The 27,835-nt window shown below is 43.9% G+C and overlaps 1 protein-coding gene across 1 annotated transcript in view; it reads left to right on the top strand.

Annotated features, from left to right (window-relative positions):
* The window catches only part of nck2a (NCK adaptor protein 2a), a 31,702-nt gene extending 7,259 nt beyond the window's left edge, over positions 1-24,443 (top strand). The window contains exons 2-4 of the mRNA XM_076747391.1: positions 15,799-16,040; positions 21,671-22,437; positions 22,974-24,443. Of these exons, the coding sequence (XP_076603506.1) occupies positions 15,815-16,040; positions 21,671-22,437; positions 22,974-23,168 (1,188 nt within the window). The 5' untranslated portion in view covers positions 15,799-15,814 and the 3' untranslated portion in view covers positions 23,169-24,443. The remainder of the gene's footprint in view (positions 1-15,798; positions 16,041-21,670; positions 22,438-22,973) is intronic.
* The last annotated feature ends 3,392 nt before the right edge of the window (positions 24,444-27,835 follow it).

The raw sequence follows: 27,835 nt of genomic DNA, 5'->3' as shown, positions 1-27,835 counted from the left end.
CTTATCTGTATTTCACAGAACAATCCACGTTCCAAGTTCCCCTTGGAGCCTCGCAGCCCACGTTACACGCATCCCTCAGAGGTTCGGCCTCATTAACAATCCCCCACCGTTCCCGTGGACGCTGCGAACGGCTCCAACGCTCGAGTAAACATTGCGATTCACATTTGTTCAGGGTCTTGAGATGGAGACTCGCTCCACACGCTGCTCAGTGGTGGGCAGGCTGGTCCTCTTGATTTCTACCAGCACATTGTCAAAGTCATTTAAGTCTCTGTTTCTGTTGAAACAGACCATGTGCCCCTGCAAGCTGAGATAATTCTTCTCCCCTCGATCTTAAGAAGTCTGTTTTTTATTCCGTCTATTTTCTAATTATTTTTTCTTTGCCCTTGTTTACTCCCAACGCCCAATTATCTACACAGAGCTAACTCTAACGTTGTCCTCCATGACTCATGAGTCCAGCTGTTCTGCTCACCCAGTGTTTGGTCTTTGTAGTGTTCGAGAAGTCTGGTAGTCACTGCTACAAATACGACACGGACAAATAATATTGTGCTCCATGTGTAACAGGGTGAACTGTTCAGCAGATTGGTAGCATCCTTCAGCTTTGAGGCGTGTAACAAAAGAAAAACTTTACAGAGACGAGATGAAGCGATCTGACATTGGGTCTGTGCTGGTGCTGGTGATGAGGACTGCAGCTTTCCAGCAGCTGATTTCTCGATGCGCTTCGACCAGATGTGGATCAGCTTGTTTTGCAATTTGTTGGATTTAAAATAACGCACACTCAGCTGTCTGTGCCATGTGGGGTGAAAACCTGTGGGCTGCCGGGTTGATAGGCACGCACCGGATGGCCAGTTGCATTTCTTAAATTAAAAGCAGAGGATTTTTATCATTATGACAATCCTTGAGAGCAGATGTTGATGACTCATGTGACTTAAGCCTGCGGAGAGAATTAGAAACGTGTTTCCGGCGAGATAATTGAGAAATCTCCGCAATTCAGGGAGAGTGCCCACACACTACACAGAGAGCGAGAAAGTGAGAGCTTCTCGAGGCGTATCGATAGTGTTTGCTGAGACATGCATCATGGGAGGGATTATATGGGTGGAATTCAACTCCTGTGAAAACTTGCCACCGGCTCTGCTGTTGGTACAATGCAGGAGCTGAACAGTGCTGTCAGAATCACACAATGAGCAGGACAAGACTCAACACTGACGCGATGATAGCTGCGTATCTGACAGCCGGCGGTGTGCAGAGGCCTCTGAACTGCCAGGCCTTCTGTCACAGATGGTGGAGTTATATAATTTTGTCTCATAGTGTGCAGTGCTGCCTTCAGTCTCATGGATCTTTTACTAAAACTGGACTTCCTGGGTCTTATTTGATTGCCTCACCCAGTACCTGAAGCAACACGCCCCCACCAATCCATCCCCTTGTAGTTTGAGAACGCAGAGCTGCTTTCTCACTGAACACCCGCTAAAGCATTTTTGTCTTTAATCTACAGCTGTCGTGGATTTAGTCCCCCAGTTGAATGACTTAAAATTTTGATGAGTCTCTCACATGATGTGTCCCACATTCTGGATCCACAGAATGAAGCAGTGTTTTTTTTTTTGGGGGGTCATTAAAATTCCCTTTTGTTGCTCTGCGATTCACTGCTGCTGTTGTGTTTTGAGTCTCAGTTGGCTTTTAACAATCGTGCTGATTGTGCGGCATGTCCTTGACCTGTGAAATAATTAGGTTACAACTGTATTCATGTAGCTGTAGCAGACTCTTGGTATTTTTATCCTAAATGTCTATTCCCAAGCTAATATGGTAGCTCCTGTCACCTCACAGAGTGGCGTATGGAAGAGCTGCAGTAAGCCTATAGAGATCAACAACAACTAAAAGTCATGTGACAGCAGTCTGGCTAATCGTGGCTGATAATTCGATGCTCATTAAATCTGTATGAGGACAGATTAATGCTTTGGAAACAACGGTCCAATTTTGATATTTCTGCTCTAAATATTTTTCAATATTTTAAGGCAGATTATCAAGTGGAATCACCAGCTCATGTAATTTTAACCATGTAGGCTATAAAAGTAATTCAGCGTGTCTTCGTCTATTTATTCTGAAGTGTGCTGCTGCTGCTGCTGCGTGCTTCCGAGTTGATTCAGTCGCTGAATGGAGCAATATGATAGGCCTCCTGTTATCCATTTGTGCCTTTCTCTCACTTGTTCTCTCTCTCTCTCACACACACACACACACACACACACACACACACACACACACACACACACGGCTGCAGCTGAAGGAAGTCCTGCTTTATTTATGAGATGTATAGCTCAGAGAGCCACAGGGTTCTCCTGAGAATTGAAGACCGTGCACACACAGCATTTCGCCTGTGGAGTCTTCTCCTTGTTTTGCTCTCTCTGGCACACACACACACACACACACACACACACACACACACACACACACACACACACAGTCATATGCACATGCTGCAGGCCATCTATTTACCCTATCTGCTGTTTTGGCTGGGCAGAACCACAGTTGTTTGAGCGTGACCTGGGTCTTCCTCAGCAGCACATGGAGAGCTGCTGGCAGATGCTCGGTGAATGTGGTGCTTCAGAGTTTTATGTGGCAGCAGTTCAGTGGAAGGAGTGATATCATCTGCATGTCAGAGAAGCAGAAGTGCCATCCTCTGTGCAGGAAACACTAAATCACTGTGGCGGCATTCAAGTGTGTTGTGAAATGTCAATCTATGAGATCCTACAGTGCAGCAAGGAAGGCTCATATTTAAAGTGTTTGAATGATCAGCCAAGCGCTGAGCAGAGAGAGGTGAACATGGTGGTATGGAGATAACATCACGTGAAGCCCTTTTTGGCCCTCAGCTGAAGGGTGAAAAAGAAAGTTGTTCATATGATTTAGTGGAGTCAGGAAAAATTGTTCTTGTCCGCAGTCAGGAGCGTTTAGCCAGGTGTCACATTCCTTGTGTTGGAATTTTGGCATTTAACACTAGAGGCTGAATAACAAATATTCACCGTGTTTAGGTGAAACCAAAGAGGATCAAAGGTCTTAAAACATGCCACGAGTGGGACGTTACAGCGCCGACAGGCAGCATTTTTCTAATAACAATGCCTCCAGTGACAATGTGAGAACATTATGACACTTTGATAAGGATTCACTTTGTGATTCATTTACAGAGAATTATCACCTGAAGCTGCAGCTACAGCAAGTCAGCTCTTTGTTTTTCCTCTCTGACCCACAACTGACCCACCTCTTTTGGTTCACTCTCACTGGCCTCCAGGGGTTATGCCAACCAAATATTTTCCGTCATTGACTGATATTTTTTTTAAAACAATGGTGGAAAAATCAAAAGGCTGTCTGTCATTTCCGCAGGTTAGGACACTGAGGGCGGTCCGCTGTAACTTTAAGTAGTTAACACGCAACGCTGTCACGTGTAGACCAACTGTAGTAGACCCCCACTGTCCAGTTGGTGTCCAGTATGCATATTAATCAGCTATAGTCTTGTCTTTGAGCTCACATGCAGGACCTTGTAGTCTTCCTGACTTAATCAGCCAATTTAAAATGTTTAAAATGCTTCCAAGAGGAGGTGGAGAGGGCAGTATACAAAGTAAAGAATAACCCCCCTACCCCCCCATTGCTTCCTGTACTTGTTCCCATAACTTTTTTTTCTGCTGGCAGACTGTCTTCATAGAGGTCAGTGTCTTCTCTGGAGGTTTGCCAAACACACGTCTGATGCTGCGAGAGAAAAGAGTGGAGTCATACTGCGATCTTATGCAGCGTCGTGTTCAACTCGTGTTCAAACATGGCTCCCAAGAACTGACATGTATGTGCTTTTTGTGTGCATGGAAAAGAGATGTAGCTCTTATATGTATGACATTTGTGTTTTGAGCACGCTGTTCTGGTCTCCCTGTGGCTCTGACATCAACACAGAGTTATGTAACATAGACAAACAAACATGTGCAAGAAAGACAAGCAGGATACCAGAAACAACCCTCTGCTCACGCTGCTTATTAAGAGTTCCCATGTGTCTTGGAAAAACTGGATAAATTTAGACTGTTTTCAGTCAGTCATGGAAAATAACAGTCACTGATGAAAAATAAATAGCGAGGTAAAATGTCCCAGGAAATATTTTCTTCAATGAAAATATTTGGCAAATTCTCGCGTCTCCGTTTGCTGAAAACGAGACTGATAAGTCTGATCTCCTCGCTGATGCTGTGTAGCACTGATTGGCTCACATTTGTGCTTTTGCATAATTAAAAAAAAAAAAAAAACGAAGAATAAATGTCAACAAATACTGAGCCATGAAGAAATGAAAAATACATAGGTTTGCAGGTTCTTAAATAGAAGATTTGATGCTTTGCTCTGTGAGGATATGATGAGCGAAATATATTCCAGATTGGACTGTTGGTCAGAAAAACTAGCAACTGAATATGTCACGTTGGTGAAATTATCATCAGCATTTTCTCTTTTTTAAAACATTCTGTAGATAAAAGAATTAACCATGTAATCAACAGAATAGCCTATTAATTGATAAAGAGAAAGAAATAATGTTAATATGCTAATTGCCACCTGTGACACATTGTTCTTGGCCAAGTTTTGGAGTTTCATGACTCCATCCTCATATTTGCTAGACAGACATGGGACCCCTTATTAAAACCAAAAGTTTAAGAGTTCCCCTTTTTGGTTATTGTCTTTTCTTCCCCCCAAAATAGGAAAAGAGCAACAACGTGCATTACTGAATCTAAGGTTAAAAGTCCTCAAAAAGATGAATGAAAGGAGTGTCTGCCCTCAGATTCAGGATAAAGATATGTGACTGTGGCATATCTGGTTTGTTGTCACCCTCGGTAAGAAAAGATTTGCATGATTTAGTTTGTGTAATCCGAGTTAAGCCTTTTTCTTGTTTGTCTTTCAGACTATTTCTAGTGGTCCACTCAACAGTTGACTGTAAGTAAATGGCCTGAATAAATGATCCGCAGCTCTACTAGTGTGATGGCAGTTTAAGTGGTTCAACAGGTCTGCATTGCGTTGCACCAGTCTTTCTGCATTGCTCTTGCTACATCAGTCTGTTCTCTCTTGGGAGCCTCAAGGTAGCACCTGATCAAAGAGAATAATTCAAGTCCATAGCTAAGGGAGGAGTAGAAAGAAGACCGATGGAGCAGAAGGTACAAAGAGGAGGTAAAGCTCAAGCTGGGGTAGAGTCAACAGTGGTTTGTGTTATGCAGGAAAGAAGAAAGAGGGAAAGAAAGTTTCAGAGGACTATTTCTGTGCCGTGTTTCCGCATGAGCTAACCTCATTTTACAACATGTTCTTTCACAACGTATCCAGAGAGGAGCTTGTTTTAAAATGAATTTGGCAGCCCGTTGGGTGATTGCGAGTTTACCTCCTCAGACAGCAAAAGGTCATCAGTGGTGCTACTGCCTGCATACTCATCACAAATGAAGCGCAGAGTGAATTAACTCAAAGATGCAAATTGTGCACACAGCACAGTTGCACACAGGACGCAGCTTGCTTAGCTTCCCTCCCATGTTACCTCATTAAGAGAAACCCTCTTCCTGCCATTTGTTGCTCGCAGGATCCTCACCGATGCTCGGTAATGCTTAGAGATTGTAGGGTTTGATGTTTGATAGTAAAACCCCCTTAATCCATTCCTCAAGGAAAGTTTTTTTCCACTAATGCTTTGTTTTTCCTCTTCCAGTCCTCTTTTTAATCTATGCATATATGCATCGCCAAAAAAAGATCCACAGCGAGGTCTGTGGATTATCCAAACTAACTGGGGCATCATTTCTGGAAAGAGACGCTGCTGTTGAGTTTTTCCAAATGTAAATCTTCACTGCTGTGAGTGCCGCAAACAAAATTGTATTCCATTACCTCCATTGTGTTGTGATGGTGGACGAAATCTCCAAACCTGAACGAGTAGAGCCAGAAGTTTCTGCATCGCTACACGCGATGAGGCAAAGTCAAGAAAATATGTTTTCTGGTTTGAGTGAACTGACCCATAAATATAATCAGGGTGACTGTTTTTGTTACAGTTTATGCACCGTCTGAGTATTTACTTTCCTCTGCAGGATCCAACAGTTAGCTGTCAGGGCTGTGAACTGAAGGAGAGTAATGGGAGGCTCGTAGGAGTACAAGACAATTTGAAAGTAAAGACACACCAACGCTGCCTCTGCCTCCCTCGATGAGATTGTAAACAGCTCACCATTTCATGAGCAGAAGCACAACAACACTAAGCGGCTCACAGAGGTGCCTCTGTGTTGCTGAAGATTGTTAGTGCATGTGGCCTAGATTGTATTGCATGGAATTTAAACTTCCAAATGAGAGGAAGCTGTGTGTACTCCTTTACTGAAGTGCTGCATCTTTAATTCAGACTTTGCTTTGACAGCCACAGGAAGCGCAGAGTTAAGTGCTTCCCTGCGCTGGACTGCAGACTAAATGTTTGCAGGACTCCAAACTGGAAAATATGCATTATGATCCAGCCAGCTATTAACCTCCTCAATGACTGAGCTCTCTAGACTGTGAGTTAGTTGCATAGCTGTGTGTGATTGTTACCCAGGATGAACTCTTTACACCCAGATGTGGTCAGACATGGTGGCATTCGACGGATAGCAGCAGGAGTAGAGTTCTCGTTCTTGGTTGTAAATTTGGCTAAATGTAGACCCCTATTAAAGATTGTAAAAATGGCATGCCAAGGTGACAAAACCATTAGGACACATGAGTTTTAGTCGAGCGAACTATCCTATTAAATAAAGTATGCCAAACTTCTCAAATGCATGTTTGACTTTGTCTTAACATTAAGGAGCCACACATTAACTTCGCCAGATAAAATACAGTCTAGTAGCACAACACCCAGCCCTCCGTCAGCCTCGTCCCGGCACTATCACTGCAGCGTAGCCTCGGGAGTACCGCAGGTCTCATTGCCAAGATGCATAATTAGCACATTGTTTGTTTATGTTGTGACTAATTATGTGTTGCAATTTCATGTGATCACTTCATAATTCCATCTCCTCTGGAAAAACAAGACAAAATGAGGGAGAAATTGTCTTGAGATCAGTTACCTAATTTGCACGTCAAATTTCATGACAGCTGCAGCTCCAGTCAGGTTCACCCAGAAGTGGTTTAGACAGCTACAGAGATTAAAAAAATACCATGATATTACTGTTTCCCTTCATAACTAAAATGAGTGCAGTCTCATTACGCCTCACCTGCCTGACTGTCATGGTCGTTCATTCATCAGCAGCATCTTCATGGTCTGGATGTTTATAATATCTGATCGCCCCTTACATTTTTAACAACTTACGACTGAGTGCTGCTCTCTTGCTAATTGACTTTGTTGACTATATGAGTGTAAGAAAAGCTGAAATGTGGGGTTTGTTTTGCTCAGGGTCTTTTGTCTATGTGATTCCACAGCCTGCTTCTGTTCCACTAAGTAAAGTTTCCAAGTCAATAGGACACTGCAGTGTGGAAATGTTTCTAGCCTCCAGTCTCAAAATGCTCAATATGGCACAGAGCATCTCTTGTTCTCTTCACATCCTGCAGCGCTTTTTTTGTTTGTTTGGTAAGATTAAAAAAAATAAAGCTGAGTGATGAAGTTAGGCCATTGGTTGGTGGGTGGAGAATTGGAGTTCTGCCATTTCTTGTTGCTCTTTCAAAATGAACAGGTTTAGGTTTGTTTTTTTAATTTTCATTTATTTGCATGGTTGTTGTGAGATTCACCCCTGCTTCAGCTGACTGGTGTGTTTGTCTCCATATTTTGACAAAGATGTGCAAAGCTCGGCGAGAGAGAAAACACCAAGTCGGCTCATTTTGAAAATGCAGCGTCCATCGAAAAGTATTTAGTGGTTGTTTTCATAGAGAGCTCCGTCCACATTTAAACATTTGAACAACAGGAAAATGTCTTGTTCATGTGTTTCGGTCAGCAAAAATCTGCACAGCACAGCCATCACGTGTCACGGATGGGGACAGACGCAGCCGAGTGTCCAGTTAAACCTTCATTCTGTCCCCCCTGCTGTCCTTGATTCTCTGTTTGAATGCAGCCAGACTCATAATTTAGCTGTTCTCATTTACATATTTTTTTCTATTTCTGTTGTCACACAACTGAACGAGTATGAAATACTGATTAGGTGGCGGCTCATAAATGCTACCTGTTAATGAGGCGTACTTCCTGGACCGCTGTGTTGGGACTTCAATCAAATCCCTATTGCGTGATCAGAAAGTCGTCGAGCAAAATCAGCATAAATACGGTCTGACAAAAACATTCCCACGCAGCCTCCCGAGCTTTTAGCACCTCGAGGCTTTTGCCATATTAAACTGAAATAACTGTTAAATATTAATCTGTTGTCGTGTAACCAAGTAACTTTTCCAAGGTCAGCAATGAACCCTCACGGTCGACATAAATACAGCTTAATCAGCGAAAAGCAAAGAATTAGCCAGAGAGTGATAGAAGGGACAGTTAGTTGTCTCCTTCACGTTCTGCCCTCAAAGCGCACTTCTTGCGTCATCATTTTCCAGAAGCTACCTTCTCATCACCCACATGTTTATTCAGGCACAGTGTGACCACTTGTTTTTGGAAGGAGCTCTGTTTTTGGGTGTCACGTCAGTGTGGACGAGTAGGATCTTGGAGACGTGCTCTGATGAGGGCTGAGAGACAAACACACAGATTTACAGCGTAGTACGAACGATAGCTTGTAGTCATCTTCGCAGTTTGACCTGGAAGTGACCTGTTTTTCACGGGCGCTTTATTTCTCTCTTTTTCTTCCTCGCTCTCCGTCAGACACAAACACACCATCACCTCCGGTTGTTCTTCGTCTCCTCCAGTCAAAGAAAAGCGAGCGGCGTTGTACATCAAAGCCGCGTTCGCTACATTTGCCCCGCTGTGCTTTACAGTGCTCGTCTTTTGTTGTTGTGCCAGGGGACATGGATACCAGACTGTCACATACAGAGTTAAAAATAGTGACAATCCTTCTCACTTATGAGCCAAAGCTGCGAGAAAGGTTAAAAATGACGCGAGGAAACCTTTGCTAATAGACAGTAGCTTGCAGCAGAGGGAGGTTGTGTACAGAGGACTGTGTTATAAACCTTACAGAGGACAAGCTGCTCAGAAGAGACGTCTCATCATGTGTCTCGAGTGCAGGGAGCTGTGCAAAGTGAACAAGCACTGCACTGTTACGGAGAGAGGTAAAGTGGGCATCGAGGAGTACAGAAAACAAGTTTGAAGTCAGCTATTTACGGCTGAAGAGGAGGAGAGAGGAAGAGGAATGTAGAGAAAACAAACTCAATGCAGGAGGGATTCAGTGTTGTTTATCATCTTTCAGTGCAGTCATTATGGTGGAATAATAATACCAAATTAACATGATGCACAACTCTGTGCCTAAACTAAGCAGATACTAATTAAAACAGCACTTCACATGATGTGATCCCGAACAAATGAGGGACCGGAGGTTGATGCTTTGGTAGGCAAAAACATCAATACCTCCCATCTGTCTGCTCAAATAACGTGTGATGCAGGGATTAAATAACGATGGTGAAGAACAGTTATACCCCACTGTAGTGCCTTCATCATTCCTCTGTCACAATATGGTGTTAAATGGATATGATCATGGTATTTTACATAAATTCATAAAACATGTTGGCAGCACCTTTTTGAAAATGACTTTGCTTTTATACAAAGGAGTTGTGGGGACACTCCTGGAGATGTAGTGCTCTCTAATCTGTCTGACTAATCCTCTCTTTTCGACTTTAATGTGGGAAAACTAAACCTTTGTCTAAACCACCGGCCCCTTGGGTGCAGAGCCTGCATCCTTTGTGTTGGATGAAAGTTGATCCTTTTGTAAAGAAATATCGAAAATCGAAGAGTGAAGGGCTGTAAGTCTGACTCTTTGGGGAATGGTCCTGTCGGTGGAAACGGGACCACCCAGTGACTGTTGTCATGGAGACCCTCTCAACAATGTCGCCTCTGCTGAGGAGAGGACGGCTGAAGCACTGACAGAAAATGAAAGTGACATGGAAAAGAAGAGGTCGGGGGAAGGACGGTCCAGTTTGAGAAAGAAGGGAATTCCACTTTTCCATCATCAGCGATTTATGATGATGAGTCTGAGCAAACATTTAATGCAAGCTTTCAGCACTCATGATATTTTAATATTCGGTGCAATGAACACATATCGGTCTTTAAAGACCTTTAAAGGTATTGGGCTTCGATATCCAGCCCTGCCTAGCACTCGTAATCCTTCTTTTAAATAGCCTTTAATAACCTTTTAGATCACTTCTAGTTTTGTAGGCAAAGCAGTTAATACAATAATAGCCACACTTCTAACATGAGTGAACACGCTGGGTGTAATCTGGTGCTTTTGAGAAGCGCCGTCCTCTGTGAAGTCAGTGCCATCTGTGTGCTGAACGCTCCGGATTCATCGCAGCTCGTGAGACTCACGAGAACAATCAGGTGTTTTTGTGCTGCGGCAGCAAGAAGTGAGCTGAGTGCAGAGTAAAAACAACTGAATCCTCTCTGTTTTGAAATGACTTTGTGCAAGCTACACGGCAACGCATACGCAACATCAGTTCCATTTGCACAGCGTAATGGCTTGTGAGCACAACATCACATTTTGTGCAAACAGAACGAGTGGTTCCCAGTGATGAGCCCACAGAGAGTTATCAGCACATGCTGCAGCTCCCCTCGGCTTTATGGGAGCTGAAAGAGCGTGCGTGGTGGACTCGCATTCATCAGGTGGACACAAACGCAGCTCCAAATGAGTGGTGTTCTGTAACTGCGGGATGTGGAAAGAAGCAACTGTTTGCTAACAAGATTAGCATATGAACTTAAAAGGTACATGTGTGAAGTGTTGTGTTGAGGTTTAGCGATAGCAGGCTCGATTCTGTTGCCTTCTTCTTGCTCTGACTGCGAGAAACTCTCTTGCTGTCGTATTTGAGATGTCCTTGCATGGTGTTAGAGATTTGATGGCATCCACATGTGTGGCACACGTTCCCCCCCTGAAACTGAAGAACAACAACCACCAAACTTCACCCCAGAGAGGCAGATGAGCTTATGTCATACTCTCAGTTTAGGGCCCACGAGTGTGTGAACACGTCCTGTATGTGTGCGGCTTGTAAAATATTGCCTGTTTCACAATATAGCTGTCACTCCTTTTCTTCTGGGCAGCAGCAGCTGTACATGTGGAAAACATTGTTAACACTGACTGCATGTGAAAGGCATCTAATTATGCACTGGCCTGGTTTTGTTGTTCGAGACAAATTATTGGTTGAAGTAGATCGTCAGATCCACGGTGGCTGTATCAGTGAGTCTGGCGTCCTCGTCTCTCAGTCTGTTCAGCTCACTCCTAATGCTTCAGACGCTGATTGCCAGTAGGGAGTAAAGCAGACGTCCTTCCTCTGAGAAGCAACTACTGCAAACCGTTTGGAGTGGAGTGGGGGGGGGGGGTCTCCCATTGGCTGAATCCTGCTTGTCTTTGACCTGAATGCCAAACACAGAAAGCTCTGCCAGACATTTTTTTTCTTTTAAATACCCCCTCTTTTTATAATCCTCTTTTACTTTCCCTTTCTCTTTGTGTGGTGTTGAAAGGGCCTCGGAGCGTCCCCCCCCTCACTGAAGGGAGATGTGAAGTGCTGGTGAAGCCCAGCTCAGCAGTCTGTCGCTCATCTTTCCTCTTTTAACTCTCTCAGCAGAGGAATGAGGGGTCACGAGGAGCACGAGCTCTCGGGCTGTTTTCTTTTTAAACCCGGTCTCTCCCAGATCTGTTTTCTTGTGTGTGTATTTGTGCGCGCTCGCTCACAAGAACACCGTTTTTGCTTTTTTTTTGTTCAACCACCTGTCTGTGAATCATGTCAAGGAAACTGAGTTGGCGGCTGTGATTTAATGACAAGTGGATCATTAAATGTTCCTGTTTAGTGGGTTGAGTTTCTACACAGTTGACTGAAGCACTGTGGTTTAAAATGAGACTTTCTGATTGATTTCGGTATGGGCTGGTCTGGTGGATTTCATCGGCAAGAGTGACGGCGCGTTAGCAGGCATCAGAACGAGCAGTGGTATAGCTGCCACTCTGGCACACATGATTGGCCATAGAGGAGGGTGGTCTGGATTTGGAGTGGCAGTCCCATCGGGCTGCCTTATGAGCAAGGTTGTCAAGGCGACAGAGAAATTGAAATCATGGATGAGGGGAGGCGAAGTACTCCATCGTATGCTTGGATGGGAGAATATCACGTGTTACTCTGCCAGCGTAGAAAGAAATGACACCAAAGCCAGCCTCAGACTACAGGAGCTTTGAGCCTTTTAATCCCAGATTCACCCCTTCAGACAATCGGAGGAGAAATCTGCTCTGGGACCCTGGTCTGTATCGATGTTCAGCCCAGATTACGTGGTAATGTGAGGGGTTTACAGATCCAGTCTTCAACCTCCCGACCTGCTCACAGACCTGTTGGGGCCACATGGATAGTTCCAAACATGTTTGGTGGTTAGGATGATTATGTCAGTACTTTCCGATGGAGACCGCAATAGCCAAAGACGGAGACAAGTTTAGACGACACACTGTTTTGTCGAACAACCGGAAATGTTTCTGGAAACGTTAAATAGCGTGCTACTGTTGAGTGTCAGAAAACAATTTGAGTTCCGGTTTGGAGTTACATTGTTAACACAAACAAAACTGAATAATGAGCCTTTAACATACACGTCACAACCCCAGGGCTGACCCTGCTGTAACCCCCACTCGGGCCTCCGGAGGTCGGTCCAGACTGATGCCTCACCTCCCTCTCACTCCTCTCCACATCACACCTCTTGTCCCTGTCTTGGCCCGCCATCGTCGTCCCCAGATTCGGAGTCGCCTAATTATGGTATTTTTTCTTTGCTAACCACCAGAGAAGAAAAACAAACACCAAGTTCAGATAAAGGCAACACAACCTGCTGTCAATCACCAGAACTGAATCTCCCCATGTGTGTTTGTGTGTGTAGCTCTGATGATGCACAGTGACATCACTAAAAGTGTCCAGTGGATGAATTACATGTCAGATGACTTGACATGTTTACAGCTTTTGGCTTGTGTGCAAAAAGTCGGTGTGAACACGAACAAGAGCAGAACAAAGCGATAAGGATGTGGCTTTATGTTTAACTCGGACCAAATGAACTGAACTACATGTGTGAAAGTGACCTGATGCTGGAAGGCCTGAGTTCAGGTCTGCGTGACAGCAGGAGTCTGCCAGTCTGATATTATTGGGTTTGCTTGTTCATCCATCCACACCAGGAGGAATGAATGCAATAAAGGAAGAAAGTAGTAGCCTGATCTGATCCAGCAGCTTTGGCCTGAGGCGGATAGAGGCCACAGCACGTTCACATACCTCCTGTCTCCTGGAAGAGTTGACGTCACCGTCCCTCGTCTTGTCATAAATCTGCCCCTCCACTTCTATTTCCTGCTCTCTCCAAAGAGTCACAGCTGCTGCGTTTTTGTCTTGTCCCATATGTCAAACCGAGCCTTCCACCATCTTCTGCTGCTTTTGTTGCTGCAGTAAAAGTAGTCACGTCCTGGAAAGTTGTGTAAATTAACTTATAGTGAACTTGACACAAACTCTCCCAGTGGTGCGTTGCACAACACCCCCCGCCGCGCTGTCCCTGTCCCGGCCTGTGAAGAAATCCAGTCTGACAGCTTTAGTGACGGCAAGCAGAGGCACATTCACAAATGCAATACTGTGCAAACTGTTGTACTTTTTAGTGCTTGCTGCATAGAAAGGAAGCAGCTATTAGACACTCACACAGTCACACAAGCCTGCTTTTGGCTGTGACTGTAACTGTAAGAATGTATTCAGTAATGGCTCCACCGTCTCTGTGGTTGTGGCCTAATTGAAGTGGAATTGAATATCTCTGGTTGAAAAAACAGGCAGCGCTTTAGAGTGCTCCCATTTGCATTTCATCAAATGTAGCCTCCGCAGAAATGATCAATCTTTCCACCAGTAATGGAATCTTTCATATGGTCTAATTTGTGCAGCTACACTTCTCATGAGTCATAATTCTTGTTTGTGGTTGCACGTAATCTGTCCTCTGCCCTCGCATTAAAGAATGAAATGTAAATGACAAGACAGTTACGCGAATATACAATCCCCCTGCACTTTAAACGTGTGCTTTAGCTGTGTTTAGTAGCAAAACCTCTGTATTGTTCACAGATACTAAATTTGCATGAATGCACACACACCCATGTGCTTCCTGCACACACACACATTTAGCAGTTTTTTTTTTTTCCATGTAACCGTTTGATTCAGCAGGGGTTTTCATTTCACATTATTTTGGAAGTTTTTAGAAACTCTTTAAGAAGTATGAAGAAGTATATTTAACTTCCAGGTTTGGTTTCTGAAGGGTGTTGCTGCTGTGAATTACAGCCTCCCACAATAGCTGCTGACTACTCACATGAGATTAGATATGAAGTAGTTTTATCAAATTATTGAAGCTGGACAATTGCAGGTAACCTGACTCAACAGATGGTTTGTTACACAGAACCATCTGGGCAGCCTGTCGTCACACCTAAACCACTCCCTCCAGGAGCTGCCAGTAGTTGCTCATAGGACGCTGATTGGTCCGAGCGTACAAGCACCTACCTTCACTCACATGCTCTTGTGAATCCAGCTGCCTCCCCAGGTAAAGCTGCAGGCGCGAAGGCTTCACTACATGACTGTTCATTCTGTATCTTTGAATTCACCCTCATCTTCGAAGAGACTCTTCTCATCCGAACCGTTTTTACTTCCTTTCTTTATTCCAGTGATCTTGTTTCCAGCCACAGACTGTTTACTCAGCGGTGAGCTAAATATAAACCGAATTGCTCGGATGGCTCTCCTACCAAGAGACGCCTTTTATCGGCGGGAAAAGAAAGTTTTCACGGAGCAGGAATAAACAAAATCCCATCAAACTTTCCCGATCCCTTCATGCATATTCCCAAATAGACCATTTATTTAACGTGTCTCATGAACAGTAATTCCTCAGCAGTGAAGGTGGTCCAGCAAACCCATGTCAAATGACTTCACCTAAGGCCTGGTGAAATAGAGCATGTAATCGCTCACTGTCTGTCTCAGAAACTAATAGGCCAGGCTTTGCATGCGTGTGTGTGTGTGTGTGTGTGTCAGCGTGAGGGAGAGCATGCAGAATGAGCACGTAAATTGATTTTGTGTGTTTGTGCCGCTCAGCCTCTTCAGAGGTACTTTTTTTGGCCTGAGTGTTACATTGCAGTGGGACTGTTGTCCTGAAACCTGTGCGCCTCCTCATGCTGCCGGTTTTTTAAGGTGGTATCTTGTTCAGGTGTGTGTTCTGGATGTGTGTTTCATGTCGGAAGGGTGAACACGTGGGAAGCATTCTGAGATTTTGCCGTAATCTTCATCCGAGGAATTATCAGTTTTAGTGCCAGTTTAGGCTCTGAACATTACCAGGAACTTTAAACTCATATTTAGCTCGGTTATGTAATTTAGCCTTGTGATAGACTGACAACCTGTCTATGGTGTATCCTGTCTAATGCCCAGTGTGAGCCGGGATAAGCGGTTTAAAAATTGTGTGCATGGATGGATATGGATTATTTTGTAATGACTTGTCACTTGTCACAGCAAAACTCAGCCTGACACACACACACACAGACACACACACACCTCAAAATTAGACTCTGCATTAGCTGTAACAATACATTCACATACAAAGTTGAATCCCACCATTATTCAGAATTTGACCCACCTGATCCTCAGTGAATTATGAGCCTGTGTGAAGGTGCAACAGTGTTTCCAAATTTAATAAATGTGTTGCTCTTTGGCTCACCCCAGTCCTCGTCTTCTCCACAGGAGGACTCCATGAAAGATGACAGAGGAGGTGATTGTTGTAGCCAAGTGGGACTACACGGCCCAGCAGGACCAGGAACTTGACATCCGTAAAAATGAGCGTCTCTTCCTCCTGGACGACTCAAAGACCTGGTGGCGTGTCCGCAACACCGCCAACCAAACGGGGTATGTGCCATCGAACTACGTGGAGCGCAAGAACAGCCTGAAAAAAGGCTCGCTGGTGAAGAACATCAAAGACACACTGGGTAAGAAGAATTTAGTTTCGCTCTGCTTAGAAGTTAAAGGTCGCCGGTGTGACAAGATGTCACGGCGGGGAGATTATTTTCAGTACAAGTGGAAAATCTCGACACTTCCTTCCAACGCCCTCTGCTCTCTGGTAAAGGAGATACGGTGTGATCCTTAACAGCGGTCAGTCTGTGTGCATGCATGTGTGTTGGCCTGAACCTTCTCAGACAGAAAATGATTCCCTCGCTGTGTCTCTGTCCCAGCTGGGAGCTGTCACTGTGCACTCCAGGGGGCCTGTCGAGTCGGCCGTTGCTCTCAGCTGTCAGCACACTGTCTCTCAGTCATGACTTGAATACATTAGCTGAGTATATGGCCATAGCTGCCAGCTTATAAGAGGGAATGTCGGTGTATATAGTATGAGTGGATGTAACTCGAGAGCCATTTGTATGGAATCAGGTAAGACTAGCTCACAGTATAGAGCCATAAGAATGAAAGCATATTCCCCAGAGAGAGATCTGAGAGTTCTTGCTGGGACATAAAATGAAAGACAGTTGTTGATATATGAAGATGCTAGATTATGTAAGGCTTTGTAGATTAATAAGATACTCAAAAAATAGAGCAGGCTTTTAGCTCTTTTATAGCCGGCGATGGAAATAATTAGGATCCAAGAAAATGAAATGTTCAAAGGCTTTCATATGCACTTATTGTCATTTAGAAAGGTTCCTCCTTCATATGGCAGCAAACCTGCCTGTGTTAAAGCATTTTTCATGATTTTAATCAATTGTTCTTTGCTTCCAGCTTCTCAAATGTGAGGATTTTTCTGCTTTTGTCCATTTTGATATCATTCTGAATTGAATATCATTTGTGTTTGGTTTTGAAGGACACAGCAATTTGAAGATGTCGCTTTGGGCTCTAGGGAGTTGTGATGAGCAGTTTTCAATATTGTTACAGAGCAAACAAGCAATGGATTAATTGAAAAAATAATCAGCTCGTCATTTTTTGTATTGAGCATCATTAATATGATCCATTTAAAACAGGGCTCGTAGTGCGAATGTGTGTGACACATGTAGCTCCCCCACATGCCCGTGAGCACTGGATTTAACCTTTTCCCAACACAATTATCTTGTGCGTTGCTATTTTCATACTTGCCAGTGAACTCTTCGGCTGTCTGTCGCCTCAGAGCCCTCAGCTTCAAAAAATTCAATTTATGCCACTTAAGCGTCATGACATTGGTTTAATTTATTATGTCTGATAATAGTGAGATAAATTATCTCATAACCAGTCTGAAATAGATATCAGACGCCCCAACAGCATGATCTCATTTATTTTTAGGAATTACAATTTAGAGGTACGAGCCCAGATATATCAGAGGGAATATTGAAGCCCCTAATGTCCCACAGAGGTGATGGCCAGGAAGCAGCCTTTACAGAATAAGATGGCAGCAGTTATTATGAATGTGTGCTAAACTGGGATATGTTGGTATATAGTTCAAGTCAGGAATGAAAGAGTTAAGCTAAAAACGATCAGCTTGCTCTGCTTTGTCGGGGGGGGGGGGGGGGGGGGGGGGGGGGGCTGGATGGAGCACTGCTCAGAAATTCATTTGTTTTGACAGTTTTAGCACCAGTGGCCACTTTTTGTCCGGATGGTCGAGGGAGACGGAGATGAGGAGCAAATAGAAACAAGTGGTGGAAATTCTGACATGACAGAATGATGAAGACGTGCAGTGGCAGTAAAAATAGTGCATGTGTGGCCCTGAAAGGCAGCCATATTTAAATTTGAGGGGTGGGTGAAGATAATAGAAAGAGATGAGGGGAGTCTGGCCTCGTGTGTGATTCCTCTCAGCCCTGTGAATACCAGCCCTCGGGGAAACTCTGCGGCTTTATGTGGGCCAGCATGGCACAGCCTGCCACTGTTACCACACCAGGGGCCATTGTATGCGGAGACAACATATACACCCCCCCAACACTCCCCCACTTCAATACTGTTAACATCAGCCCCTTTCTCTGTCACTGTAGGTCTCTGCTTTTCTATGATCAGTGGATTGATCGCTGGAGACATCAGCAGCATAATGGTTATACTGCAGTGATGGATTACCTCTCTGTCCCGACAATGTTACATTTCGACTACATTATGGCCTAGTTCCATTTCAGTCTAAGTAGTTTGTCTCCAGCCCGGTAGCTCTTTAGTGTTAAAAGCCCTGAGCAAATCCAATAAGCGTGAACATTTTCACGATGAGGTGATGAGCAATAGGTGAGGTCAGGGGCTAATGGAACTTACTCATACGCTTGAATAGAGGATCTGATTGGCTGAGTGTGATTACTTCATCCTGGCTCTTTTTCTCTCCTTTTCAGCTCTTCAGTGAGTCTACGTTGTGATTATGGACGTCACAGATAGTCTGTGATCAGTGTTATCTTCCCCTCCTCATGTACTGTACTTAAATGTGGTTGAATCATCGACATCCATCCAGGCAGAGCTGAATTGTAAATGGCTTCATGCTGCTTTGTGCCCCAGTTTCCGCTCACAGGAAATAAAAACAGTGATGGGCGAAAGAATTCAGCAACAATACTAGTCATTGCTGAAACTGGGCCAGTGTTCCCCAGTACAACAAACTGGCAAGTTTGATTTCTGAGCTTTTGTTTTTACATGCCAGCTCTGCTGCCATTGGTATGTCTGTGTGGGCGGGTGAGGTGTTTAAAAGCATGTTGTCCTGTCCTCAGGTCAAAAAGCATTACATACCTACAGTCCCATTTTACTCAGTCCTTTCTAATGAACATACTTATTGTAAAGATTGAGCAAAATAGCCCCATTTTCTGCTCAAACAAGCTGCAAAAGGAGGCAAACAATCTGGAGCTGTGTAAAGCACAATATGTGATCTACACCTATTCAGTTCACTCAGAAAGATCCCATTAGATCTTGGATTTCTGCAGCAGCCTCCAAAATCCCGTTTATAGATGGCCTTTACAGAGCGTGGCAGGTATCAGGGGTATGTTTTTTGGTCATTTGCACACATGAATAACCATTAGTGGTGTGTGTGAAGAGATTTGAGGGGTGGTCTGATGGCCTAGTGGCCAAAGATGAATGCAGGATATACAACCCTGATTTCAATAAGCTGGGACTGCTCAAAGATAAACCATTTTTTTGTGGTAAGTGCTAATCTAAACCTTTAAATATCGAAATCTTGCACATAATTCAGGCTTCTAAATGCCGTCCATGCGCTGTGCAGGCTGCTGCTTTAGAGTGTTTTATTTTTTTAAACTCCTATTTATGTTGATTTGTCTTCTCGAGCCCTTTGGCAGGTTTTACTGGTTTTACACATAGTAATGCGTGAAGACCCTTTGGCTCTTGAAGAGTATTGAGAACAGAGCAGCACTGCGAGGGTTATTTAAAGGGCTACATAGCTCATCTGTGATCCACTTACTGTACTCTTCAGAATCACAGCCCTCGCAGACACTGTGCTAATGCTTCATTTAGGGGCCAGGCTGTGCTTTTTCATTACTGCACACAGTCAAATGAGTCTGGTGGGTGGCGTGGTATTTTGCAGACTCATTTATTACAATAACTTGCACACTGCCCTCCACTGTACGCTGTAGAGTGAAGCAATATGCTGCAACACGCAGTCATCGAGGCTTTCATCAACTCGCTTCCCTCCGAGTTGAAGTCCTCTGGGCTTGAGTATCTCGTCTCCTTCCATAAGATGAAGAGGTAGGTGAAGGTTTGCAGTGGATGTGTGGGAGGAGGGAATATCACCCGCTGGTGCTCTAACCAGCAGGCCAGCGCCTTGAAGTGGAAATAAGTGAAGAAGAAAGGTGTGTGTGTGTATCTGTGTGTGTGTGTGTTTAAGTGTTTTCGTGTAGCTCAAGGGAGTGTGTGTCCACTGTCTTGTGGTGTGTCTCTCCTCTGTACCCCATTGCAGTAACAGTCCATTTAATTTTTCTTAAGGGGCCACCTGAAGTAGAGTCAGCCTTTGTCTTTGGCTTACAGTCGGGAAGATACAGAACCCTCTATCACACACACACACACACACACACACATATCCACAGCCATCAGATATTTAGGATACACACTGCTATCCATAAACATGATCTGCTTGTTATTCCTGTCTCATCCTTCTTCTTTGCGTTTTTGTCAGCTGTGGCCTCTGATGTGCCTTGTCTACTGTTTGTGTGAGAAACAGCTGCCAAGGGACCCCTCGTCTTTTTTCACCGCTTTCCTCCTCTTCCTCCTCTTCTCTCCGCCAGCAAGTTTCATGCTACTCTGTGTGAACCCGGCAATGCAAAAAAAAACAATGCAAATGTTCCATGTGCCAATGACATTTCGGTGGCATTTCAGCAGATTCTGTGGGGGGGAACAAAGTGCTTGATTAGCTGTCAAGAAACTCACTTCAGTCATTAGTAGCACACATGAGCATATGCCGACACCAGAGCCTCAACTGTCAAGCTAACGGTTTAAGTGTTGTCGCCCCCGTAGTGTATCGTTATTATTTTAGCACGAATTTGAAGAGGAGACTCTCCTTGGTTATGTTCAGCTGAGAGACTTTAGAAACTGAAGTTCTGATGTGTGAAAGCACATGTTTAAAGACATCTTTGAAAGTACATGAATGGGGAAAAGTCAGAGGCAGGTACGACAGGAGCCGGCTTTGTTCCTGCATGTGTCTGTCATCATCAAACCCATGGTGCCTGCTCCACTTTTCATTCCCTCTCTGCACCACCTATTTTCAGCCTTGTGATTAGTATAGATGTGTGTACGATGTGTGGATGGTGTCAACGGAGCACCGAGTAGATAATGAGCTTTAATTTCATTGGTGTGAATCAGAGGACATGGGCGCTCTGTGCAGGTGGTTGTGTGCACCTCTGTGTTAATTCTATTGTCAGGAGTATCGATCTGTCCCTCACCGCTGAGGTTTCTCATTGGATATCCTGTATCCTCTGTTTTCTAAAGTAGTTTTTGTGCTTCTCAGGGCCCATGAGTGCAACTTGCTCCCTCAATTAGTTTCCTGCTGACCTAAAGGCCTCCTCTCCCTGTGGAGCTCCAGTCTTTCTCTGCTTTCTAAATCCTGCTTTCAGTCTTGACAGCTACAAAGCCGCTATAATCAATATTTTTTATAATAGCAATGGATCAAATGACTACTTGTGAAAGGGCCTGCTTGTAGTGACTAACCAACAGACAATAATCATCTGACTCTGCGGCTCCCCTCAGCTCTACCGTTCAGAACAAATTTCCAGCTCGGTGTTTTGATTTCACACCTCATAACTAGCTGTTTTGGTTCTCTCTCACTGTTTTCATCAGCGTTGTTTACAGACACAGCAGGTAGCTGTTTGCAGTGAAAAAGCTCTGATAAACCCGCTGTAAGCCCACTGGCAGGCCGACAAATTTAGCATCTAACTGGTGAACGCAGTGGAGCGTTTAGGGCACCAAAATAGAGCCAAGAAGAAAGTGAATATTGGACTAGCACTCATGAATCACTCAAACACGTTTCCTAATAAATGCTACTGTCGCTGCATGTCTGCCAGATGTATCAGTAAGCAACTGTTTGCTAATATGTTTGCCTTTTCAAATATATTATATATAAAAACTACTGCTCAATTTAAAGCAAACAAGAAGAATTTAATCTGATTTTCACCATTCTCTTTTGTTTGTGTTCATGCTGCAGGTTTGGGAAAAACTAAGAGGAAGACGAGCGCCCGCGATGCTTCTCCAACGCCAAGCTCAGACACAGAGTACCCCTCTAATGGCAGCGGGGGCGGAGGGGGCGGAGGAGCTGCCGAGAGAATCTATGACCTCAACATCCCCGCTGTGGTCAAGTTTGCCTACACAGCAGAGAGAGATGATGAGCTGACCCTGGTCAAGGGCTCCAGGGTCGTCGTGATGGAGAAGTGTAGTGACGGCTGGTGGCGGGGCAGTCAGGCGGGCCGCGTGGGATGGTTTCCCTCCAATTATGTCCAGGAGGAGGTCGGTGGGGCGGATGACAGAGGGGAGGGAGATTCCTCACATGTGTACCACGGAGGGTCTCAGGGGACTTTGTTGGCCAACGGGCGTGCGGGCGGCCGCGCCAAAGTGCTCCACTTGGTTCAAACACTCTACCCCTTCAGCTCTGTGACCGAGGAGGAGCTGAACTTTGAGAAGGGAGAGGTCATGGAGGTGGTGGAGAAGCCTGAGAACGACCCGGAGTGGTGGAGGTGTAAGAACTCGCGCGGCATGGTGGGCCTGGTACCTAAAAACTATGTGATGGTGCTGGACGAGCGGCCCGACCTGCCTGCGTCGAGCTCCCCGCAGAACCGCTCAGTGGCGCCGGCACGCTCGGGGAAGTTCGCTGGGAGGGACTGGTACTACGGCAACATCACCAGACACCAGGCCGAGTGCATACTCAACGAGAGGGGAGAGGAGGGCGACTTCCTCATACGAGACAGCGAGTCATCTGTGAGTCTGAGGGGTGAAGTCATGGCAGAGTTCTTCATTTTATACAGCGCCCCAACTTTTTTGGGAATTGGAGTCTGTGTTTAAGAGCTTAGGAGTAAAAATCTCATTTTGTAAAAGTGAATAATATGACGCATTCATCAAAGCCTTACACCTCGTCACCGCTTTTATTCTGCAACAGCATATATGGTGTTAAGATTCTTTGAGTTGATGTCATTTGTGTGAATCCTTCATACCACCACTAGAATTAACATGCAGTAAATAAACAATGAAGGAAATAAACCTGGAGCTCTAGAAATGTAGTATTTTAATCTGAGTGAAAATGTATAGTAAGTTTTGAAGTAGGCGTAATGAAGGATTTTTACTTTTATCTTTTTAAGTCCAAAATCTCTTGTTGGATAAATGTGGCTGCAGATCTTTTACCATGAGAATACACTGCCACCTGCTGGAGTGAAGCAGTCTGTCTTTAATGTTCATTGCATGTGTTTCTCTGTCTCTTTCTAACCATATCAACAACTGTCTCCTGTTTTTACTTTCAGCCCAGTGATTTCTCCGTGTCTCTGAAGGCGGCCGGTAAGAATAAGCACTTTAAGGTGCAGCAGTCAGACGGAGTGTACTGTATTGGCCAGCGCAGGTTCAACTCCATGGACGAACTAGTGGAACACTACAAGAAAGCCCCCATCTTCACCAGCGAACATGGAGAGAAGCTGTACCTGGTCAAAGCGCTGCTGTGATTCACACATCCTCACACCTACACTGGATCTCACACACACCGACACACACTCTTCATACACACTGAACACACTTAATACTAATGCCACTCCCTGACCGTCTTAACTCAAGCCTTAGCTCTGGACCCTCTCGCTGTGGCGTCTGTGCTACATCCAGATCCTCTGTCACTCCTCTGACTTCTCAAGTCTGTCGCCCTCCAGTGGCGATCAGGTGAAAGTCTAACCACAACCAAGCAGTCAACTCCAAGACGGCGAGCACTGTCAGGAAATATCCAGCCACATCCTCCACGTGCAGCAGAGTGCATTATAAGCCTCTGTGTCTTGGAAGTGCTGACATTCACAGTGACAACATCTGCCGCTAACAGAACGCCTGAGGCCTTGTTGGGGATTGAGCTCTCCTCCTGATGTCATACATAATGTCCATTTACTACCACGCACATTGTAGGTTGCACCATTGCTCTTAATCCACGCAGGGGGACAGATGTTTAACAGTTCAAGAAGGACTCGACCCTCTGAGAGCCCTCCTCTGGTGTTGTCCTGTCAATTTGCTGTCCATTGTTTTATTTTGTTCCTTTATTTTTTATTTTTTAAAAGAATGCTTGTTCCTGAGTTAACGTTTTGTTTTTTTAAAAGCTAATTTAAATTCCTTTCGGGAGGTTTGAATCATTGCTCTTTAATACAGTGACTTCACAAAGTGACCAGAATCACTCTCTTGCCTTTTTCTCCTAATTTTTCATCATTCCTCTACATGATTTCTCTCCCCATTTAAACTTGTGTCCTCTGTCACTTTTTCAAATCCCTCTTTCTTTTAGTCTCCACAGACCCGGCCATTAGTAGTGATGTTATTTAAGATCTGGATACGGTACTTTCTGTGATATTTCCTAGAGGCAGTATGGGGAGCATTAATGCAATAGGGGAGACCTCCGATTTCCTGTAGAGTTTGAATGTTTATCAATGTAACCAAATGTGCCACCCTGTACCCATACTACTGGTTCCAGGTCTGCACTGCACTCACCACACTTGGCATTCATTCATAGCTCTATGCTCATGCTTTATATTGTGTCACATTGAACATGTTGCTGTTCTGTTCTCCAGTATGTGTCTGTGGGTTCATGAGGATACTGGCTGAAGAATGATTAAAAAAAAACTTTTTGGTAACACTTTTGAGTAACTACACCTGATCTACTCCAGCCGTGCGAATGAATGCAGTCATGAAAGAGTACCCTGTTGATGTAGTATTTGTCAAAGAATTTTGCAGGAAAAGTGTCATTGTTCTCAAAAAAAAAAAAAGCAAAAAAAACTATACAATTTAGTGATTGACTGAGACCCCAATAATAAATTAATTAAGGGCCTGAAGTACTACACTAAAAAATCACCAATTATCATTCATAGGTCAACAAATGATTTGGAAACGCAAAATACTAATTTTTAAAACCAGTCCAACAATAGACGCGCAGCTGTTACGTGTTCGCTAAACCCCTCCCCAGAGCAGCGATTGTCCAATCAAAGCTGAGCAACTGTAACCGTCAGGTCTGTCTATTAGCTTCAACGCTAAAAGTTTTTCTTCTTCTTCTTTTTCAAGAATTCCCAAAACCAAAAGCTTAAGTGTGAATATAGAGACTCGAATAAATGGCATGTTTATCTGTTCTAATGAAATAGTTAGCATGCCCAGCTAACTAGCATATGACCTACAATTGTAGCCATGCGTCACTTCCGAGGTCTAAGAGCACGTCATTAGTTAACAATCGAGTTAGCTTTAGCAAATAAAATATGTCGGCAAACGTCATTTAAGATGGCAAAATGCCGTTTTGCCTGCTATAAACGAAAAGCTTGATTTTTTTTTATCCTGCCTCTGTCTCAAATCATGAACCCACTGATTCAAAAATGACATATTTTGACTGGTAAACTGCCGTTATCGTCAAGCATTGAATAAAATGTTGGACATGCGTAACAGCAGGGGCGGGGCTTAACGAACTGTCAATCTAAAATATCCATCATCTTTCACCGTCAACAAACCAAATATACCGTCATCTGGTTTCCAATGAAAACTGTAGTTCTACCAAACATTTTCCCTGTTGATCTCCTTTTGCCATGTGCATTTGTTTACCGATGGAAGTGTTTTTGATCATGGGGTCCTCAGCTTTTATATGATATATCTGAATGTTATTGAGCATTGTTATTTAATTCTTGTCTCCACTGTATGTATATATTCAGAATAAGATGAGGTGCATATATGAATCGTTAAGATCAAACTATGGTACTGTATCACCGACAACGTGATGAGAATTTAAATACTTTTGTTCAATAAAAATTTTTGAAGAATACTAAAATTACATGAGTGGAAATGTGTGATTGATTGTCAACTTCACTGTCTGGCTTGAAAAGGCTTACTCATGTTTGAGTTTGATCACCATAAGGCTCAGCTCGTGGAGCAACACAACATGACCTTAACACTTAAGTAAAGCCAGTTTTCTTACGTGTGTTAAATTTTTATCCAGATATACAAACACATCTGGAGCAATCTGAGTTCAGTATCTCTCAAAATGTCCTTGAGATCTGGAAATGTGGACAGAAGGAGCCAAAAAAATTGAATGATCAGCCCTTCGTTTAATGACTGACACACTCCACCACCTGAGCTTCGGCTGCCCCAATCTGTCATCCTAACCTGTATTCCAAAAATGCAACCACCGAAGTTAACAGGATTGACTGGAGGTGAAGGTAGATACTATCTTTCTCTTTTGTTTATGTCTGTAATGTTGGACTAAATCAGGCCTATACCTTGAAATTGTGATCATGTGTTACATCAGGATGTAATTTTGTACTTTTACACTATATCAAGTGGCTCACCAATGATTTGTTCTTTGTGGAATAAGGTTTTGAATTAAAAAAAAAAGGGCACATTTACATCATTTACACATGACAAATTACCAAAAGAAAGTCTGCAAAAAAGTATGATACAGTTGACTTAATATGGCCTGAACATGCAAAACATTAAAATACTATTTGCACATTAATGCATTACAGAGATAAAAGCCAGCATTCATTGAAATCCTTACTTCTACTCTTTAGTAGCTGAAGTGTTGCTGCGAATACTTCATGGCTGCGTTTTTGCAGTGTATGTTTTTAGTGAAGGGAGTGGTCTGAGAATTTGTTGAACCAGTGTGTTCAAACTCTGTCAGCCATGAGAAGCCCCTCGAGGGCGATCCTGGCTGACAAACAGCTACCTCCACTAGTATAACCCGAGTCTGGCTGATGTTTGAGGTCACTTGAGAGGAGTGTTTTGCATCTTCATCAGCCACGATTAAACCACCATCTGCCTCAGCTTTGATAGCACTGAACTGCCAATGGTTGCAGCAGCCCTCCCTGCAGGCGGCCTTCTGTGGGTTATGTACTATATTTGAGCGTAGTTATACTATTACATTACCTGTTGGAAGAAGTTAGTGCAGTTACTCTGTTTTGGACCAAGGGGAATGTTCACCTGACACTGGAGCAACAATACAGGACAGCAAAATTTGTTATGTTAATTTCACAAATGGATTCAACAACACAGGAGGAAATATTTTGATCCTGCAAAACTGGCACTGAAATGGGACCTGCAGTACCAGTGAATCTCCACATGATGGCAGTATTAGCCTTCTTGCATTGTCATTGTCATGGAGTTAGTTACTGACAGTATACATCCAGTTATTTTATTCTACCATCAGTCCATTCTGGTCCCTCTATAGTGTTTATTGCAATCACAATTCTTTGCCTTTCTTCCAGAGAATAATGAAATATTGCTGCCTTGTGGTCAGATAAATAAATAGATAAAACCCAAAGGAATCTATGATGTTGCCTTGCTCTGTGTGCCCTTGCGATAAAAGGCAACATCCCATTTACCCTGGTTCACGTCACACACCCACATCAAGAGAAAACACCTTTTGATGGTGTGGAAAGTTCAGAATTGTGATTTGCAGAGAGATTGAGAGTCATGGTCGAGACAGTACTGTCTGTGACAAGGTTGGCTCGCTGACTCCACAACACTATCAAACAGGGAACAAACGTCAGGCAAGCGTGTCTGTGTCAAGATCAAATCCCCGAATAGATGGTACTTTTCAAACAAAATGGCATGTCATGCTTTACAGAACAAATCCAACAATGAAAACACTCCACACAAACAAACTGGAATCTGTCTCATCGTAAGCCAACCAACAAACCCATCTGTCATCCCTCTGGAAAGCACCTGTTATGTAGTTACCTACAGTAAGGCAGTCTAAGGCAATAGCTCCACCCGCTTGGAACAAAAGAAAACTTCAGTGACCACACAGACACCTTACTTAAAATGCACAATGCACCAGCACTAACGTTCAAAAATGCCACTACAGAAACAGGACAAAGGAGAAGAACTCTTTTGTATACCCACAAAATAGAATGAAGTCATGTGTTATTTTAATCAAATTTGCTGAGAGGTAGCCAAATTTAACAAAGCAGACTTACAAAATACCTACCAGCTAATGAACATGGTTACTTTGGCAACAAGAGGTAGCAACTGCACCAACTCCACCAGGCCAAATTACCATTAAACGTCCCATGCTGAAATGTGCATGCAAAATGAATTACTCAAAAACGTCAGTGCAACCTTAAGTACTGTTCGACATGAGAGTTGCTCCAGACTGTTTCAAAGATTACAA

The sequence above is a fragment of the Chaetodon auriga genome, chromosome 13 (genome assembly GCF_051107435.1).
Source record: "Chaetodon auriga isolate fChaAug3 chromosome 13, fChaAug3.hap1, whole genome shotgun sequence".
NCBI classification, from domain to species: Eukaryota; Metazoa; Chordata; class Actinopteri; order Chaetodontiformes; family Chaetodontidae; genus Chaetodon; species Chaetodon auriga.
The sequence above is the reverse complement of the archived record's forward strand: the minus strand, read 5'-3'. Positions and strand labels throughout refer to the sequence as shown.